The sequence below is a fragment of the Protopterus annectens genome, chromosome 13.part0, assembly GCF_019279795.1.
Source record: "Protopterus annectens isolate FY-2018-M chromosome 13.part0, PAN1.0, whole genome shotgun sequence".
NCBI classification, from domain to species: domain Eukaryota; kingdom Metazoa; phylum Chordata; order Ceratodontiformes; family Protopteridae; genus Protopterus; species Protopterus annectens.
The window spans coordinates 649,197,427-649,202,504 of NC_056747.1; the positions used below are offsets into that span (position 1 = coordinate 649,197,427).

Genomic DNA, 5,078 nt, shown 5'->3' on the forward strand with positions numbered 1-5,078 from the left:
TAGACAGAGGTGCAGTATACTAACCTCGAAAAAGGGCATAGCAAAATAAATTTAAAATGGGTGGCGAAAGCCAAACACATTCTGGCTAGGCTTATAAATGCCCTAGGGCAGATAGCCTAGTATGAACCTATGCACCAGGTAGCCTTTCCATTATAACATTACTACCTCACCTACTTATTTTTTCAACTTGTTACCAACATAAACCCACTAGGCATCAATGCATCTCTTTAAGAGTAATCCATGAACACTGGTTAAATAAATTGCTCAGAGTCATAAAGAAGACGAATGGAGACTGAGGAATTGGAATTAAACAAAGAAATATAAAATAAAGCTTATTAATAGCTTACAGACTTCATCCTCTGCCATGTTAATGTCACCTTCAAAGAAGCCTTTGGTATAGATTTCAGCTGATGGATTCACTTACTACAGTGCCAGTTTTTTGTCTGGATGGATAAAAGACCTAGTGTGCCAAATGACATCTTTATCCTAAAACCCTGCATGAAATTTGTTGAAGACACCTCTATAGCTGGTTTTATGTGCACTATGTGGGTCTCTGCTCAGTTCCATTAATTTAGCTATGCCACAAATGGATGACCATATCACAAATTTCCAGCAATTAAATATTGCAAATGTCTTTTAAGTCTGAAAATGCAAATTACTTTTCAAATTGCTACATTTCAGACAGTTATAATTTTTCAGGCCTGTATATAAAACAATAACCACATCCATGCACTTGCCACACATTATCCCAGATGGCCCTGCCATATCCCTAATTAACCCCTGTGATGCCAGCATAGAAACACAGATTGAAAATGCGATGTATGCAATTTCCTTCATTTCTTAATTCAGACTGTGACATATTTGTAATCTATATTTAGGTTTTGCAAAATGCGCAACAGAAACTGCATTATGAAACTGTGTTTATAAGCTGCAGTAACAGTGACAACAAAATTGTATGTGTCCTTGTAAGTAATATAGAAGAAATATGTATGGAATTTGAAGCCTTGTTCTGCTGAAAAATGCAGTAATCAAACCGGAAAAAAAGCTTTGTAATGTGAAGTGGCAAAGGAAATCAAAATTAACAACCAAAACCTCCTTTGAGGAACCAATGAATCCATACTGTTTGCAACTCAAGAAAAAAAATTGTTGCTGGTAGGTATCTGCAGGGGAAGTTATTTGCTGGATGGATCAGGAAGCTGTGGTTTCGTCTGAAAAAAAATAGCTATCTGCTAGAACTAACACCAATATATGAAATCATATGATTTAGACTTTCTGCTGTTTTTGCGAAAAACTAATGCAGTTAATTACCCTTTCCCTCTGGGAGACTATATATAAGCTAAATTTTTTTTCAGCAAAAGTAAGAAAGGGCCATTAGTCCTGCTGGAAGACCTTGCTGTGTAAACATCTGTGCAAATTGCTGTCATAATCTGCCCAACAACGCAATTAGGTTAAGAATTCTCATAGGTTCATACTAGGCTATCTGCCCAAGGGCATTTATAAGCCTAGCCCATAGTTATGTGGCTTTCGCCACCCCTTTAGTTTGAATAAATTAGATTCAGTTAGGGAGAATATCCACCTAGTATCAGTGAGGTTTTTCTTTTAAATACTTTGTTCATTGTGCAAACTGTATTTACCCACGCATATTTAAACTGCACAACATTAACTTCATTCTTTTCTATTTAAGTATTTTATTCATTCACTTTTACAATCTTACAAATGCCATCAGCAATGCCCGCAAATCAGAATTGGGATCCGTATCAGAAATCTGCAGTAATGTCAGCACTTCTTCCCTCCAGAATTAGTGACACAGCAAAAATAAATAAAATATATACAGACACATAGTAATAATTTGGGGAAATCTCCCCAAATTAGGATTGCGTTTAAAAAACTATTGGTAGCCATAACATAAAAATTGACAGAAACATATAACTTATGATTAGCAATACTTCTTGAAGATTATTAGTATTTATTAAGGGTGACCGAAAATTAAAAAAAAATAAGGATTCCTGAAGTAAACCTATGAGCCAAAGTTACATCTGTCCGCCGAGTGGTACGGCAATGTCTTCGTAAGGAAAAAATAATGCTGTTGATGTAACACATCAGTCATGACATGTATATGTCAATAAACACACATCGGCCGTAGCAATTAAGTAGTAATAGTCTCCTACTGAATTATTCAGTTTAGCAACGCCTCCATCTGCAATACTTGACGCTCAGACTTTCTAGAGCAACTGACGTTTACTCGCGCTTGATATAAGAGTACTTGGGCGTGTATCTCGAGTTTTTAAGTGACCCTTCTCATTGCAAAGGGTTGCGTTTCTTCAAGAGGTTGTAAACCTCAGTTTAAGCAGTAATCAATCTGTAACAAAAGAAATATATGTTATGTTAAACATTAACAGGATCAAAACAAGGGAGAGTAAACACTACATAGAAAAACGACAACATTTTACATAAGTGCGGGGACAGGCCACTTGTGTGAGTGTTTGCCACGTTCAACAACATGGCGGGCACATCAATGTAATAAAAAGTACCGATTTCCCCTAATCAAACCAAGGCAGTGAATTTTACATCAATCTGTCACCTTAGTTGCTCTTTTTATATTTTTCCTCGTTCGGTCTAATTAAGATGCCCAACCACTTTAACTACAAATCATGTTATCGCTAACCAGCAATACACCAAGAAAAGGTAAATACAAATAGCCACTAAAAGACCAACTACGTGACTTGCAGGAAGTTCAAAAGTAACGATAAGCAACTTGACCTTACCAATATGGCATCATTAGGCGTCCCATGTTGAGATTTAGCCCACCCCTCCCACGGACTGGCGAATCCCAGTTCCGGTAGGTGAGGTCAGTGTTTTCCTGGTCCGCCATTTCAATTTGTTTGAGTTTGTTCTGAAGTTATGGTGGGGTTTACTATTTTTTTTTATTGTGAGTAACGGGTAGTAAGTTTTTGCTTGCTGCTCGATTTTCAACACGTTTAACTAGATCATCGTGTCTCATTTAGGTACTGAGAGTGGTGAATTCGTGGCGGCCAACAGCTTAATCTGGATTTTAATAGAATTTTGTGATTCTTGTTTCGTGTTTTTGTATGAGTTGAAGCTTGAAAAGAAGGGGGAGGGCAGAGGTGAGGGGCCTTGTGAAGCTGCGGCGCGGAGTTGTCAGCAATGGCCGGCAATTTCGACTCTGAGGACAGAGGGAGCTGGTATTGGGGGCGACTGACCCGGCAGGATGCTGTAAGTTTGTTACAGGGTCAGAGGCATGGCGTTTTCCTAGTTCGGGACTCAACTACTATTCCAGGCGATTATGTGCTGTCCGTCTCTGAGAATTCCAAGGTCTCCCACTATATTATCAACAGCATCAGCAACAACAGGCAATCGGCGACGGGTAAGGAAGGGATGGGTTATCAAAACTTGGGTGCTTTTCCGTTGGTGTGCATTTCACTAAAAAATGTCTGGTGGGAGGTAAGGGACCACCACGTACTGACACATTGAATGATTACTTTCGTATGTTGCAAGCAGTCAAGCTGGTCTACTCGTGGCCAAAGATTCCTGGACAGTTTGCACTGTTTATCAGAGGGCGTGATTACCGATTTTGTACCGAGGATATGGTTGGTTTGTAGTGTTTCTAAAGTCGAACACGTCCTAATTTTGGTGTTTTATGGTGATTACTGTGACCCACGTGGTATTTTTATAGTAAATGCAGAATTGAGGTACGATGGTTTGGTAGTTACCTGTCTGAATAGGGGTCGATACTTTGGGCATAGCTTATACCAGGGCATTAACTGATGGTGATTGCAGAGACCGTGTGTAGAGAAGTATGAAGTCTTGATCAAGGCTCGTGCAGCAGTCTCTTCGATATAGAGGATATACATACAACTTATTTTCTGCTCATTTGTATGATTGTGAAGACTAAGATTTGCCGTGTTTGCCTTCGATGTTTTGTGCGTGTAGGTTGGGTGCTCCGCCCCCAATCCAATTAATATAACAGTCCACCGGGGTCGCGCCATTTGCGGGGAAAGAGCTAAGATGGTTTTGAGTCCTAATCACCTGGTGATTTGTCTTCATTTCTGTGTGTTGTGTGCTTCTCACGTGTTTGACATCCTGTACACAAGAATACATTTCCCCGCGGTACACTTGTCTAGTATAGAGAGAAATTTGTGCATGTTGCTCTCTTGTGTTTGTTAAACTTTACTTGACAGAGTTTAATGGACTAAAACGGTGACCATTTTTAGCTGCAACCACCCGACCTGAGTCCTTTATTATCAGTAATGGTATACACTATAACACGATTCTGTATTTTTTCCGCGTTTTCTTTTGGTTGTGATATCCGCAGACCCGATTCCCGCGGTCATAATTCTGGGAGAAAAAATGGGGATATGGTTTGGTAAGGGTCTCTGATTAGAGGACATGTTATTGCTTGTCTTGAAGGAATTAAGTAGGTGTTGTGTGTTAGCAAGGGTCCCACACTGCTTCCTGCTCAGTTTTTTTGAGCGGACCAGTTTTCAGTCGGTTCCTCGCTTTGTCTTCAAGTCATAGTTTGAAAAGTTTTCGCCTTCGTGAGACCTACTCGTCAATAGTGTGTTTTCATTAAAGATGTTCTTTTTAGTCTCTGTGTTGAACCAGGAATTTGTTTAAAGTCTCAATGGACTCCCTAATTTTTCTTGAAAAGTAGTTCCAACATTTTGTTTTGACCAAACGTAGCTGCAGTTTTAGTTCTGCAGTATATTCTTTCCTTACTTGTGGTGGGGAGTTGTGAATTAATTAGTGTTGGCTTGCTTACCTGTGTCTCACTTTTCTGGTACTGTAGAACCCATTTTGTATTAGGATTTAACACATTTTATGCATGGTTTAGAAACTTATAATGGTGTTTAAGTGGTTTATAATCTTGCTCAATCTTGTGCAAAATTAATTTTAGTGAGGAATATATGGGCAACTATTGAATTATTGGAATGGGGTTTCTGAGCTTTTAGTTAATCTCTAAATAGATTTTGCATGTACTTGTGTAAAATTTCCCATGTAATTTTTAATGGCAAATTGTCTATTACTATTGCGTGTCTGGTGGTCTAAATTTGCAGGGC

The 5,078-nt window shown here is 38.9% G+C and overlaps 1 protein-coding gene and 1 long non-coding RNA gene across 2 annotated transcripts in view; one reads left to right on the forward strand and one right to left on the reverse strand.

The window, feature by feature from the left end:
- Nucleotides 1-1,671: 1,671 nt before the first annotated feature.
- On the reverse strand, nucleotides 1,672-2,870 carry LOC122787561. The gene is made up of 2 exons (XR_006362579.1): nucleotides 2,766-2,870; nucleotides 1,672-2,359 (listed from the first exon to the last, which is right to left on the reverse strand). It is a non-coding gene; the product is annotated as an uncharacterized LOC122787561 (long non-coding RNA).
- Nucleotides 2,871-2,880: 10 nt separating this feature from the next.
- The window catches only part of CRK (CRK proto-oncogene, adaptor protein), a gene marked incomplete at its 3' end in the record, with an annotated part of 738,569 nt that continues 736,371 nt past the window's right edge, over nucleotides 2,881-5,078 (forward strand). The window contains 1 exon segment of the mRNA XM_044054335.1: nucleotides 2,881-3,385. Within this exon segment, the coding sequence (XP_043910270.1) occupies nucleotides 3,166-3,385 (220 nt within the window).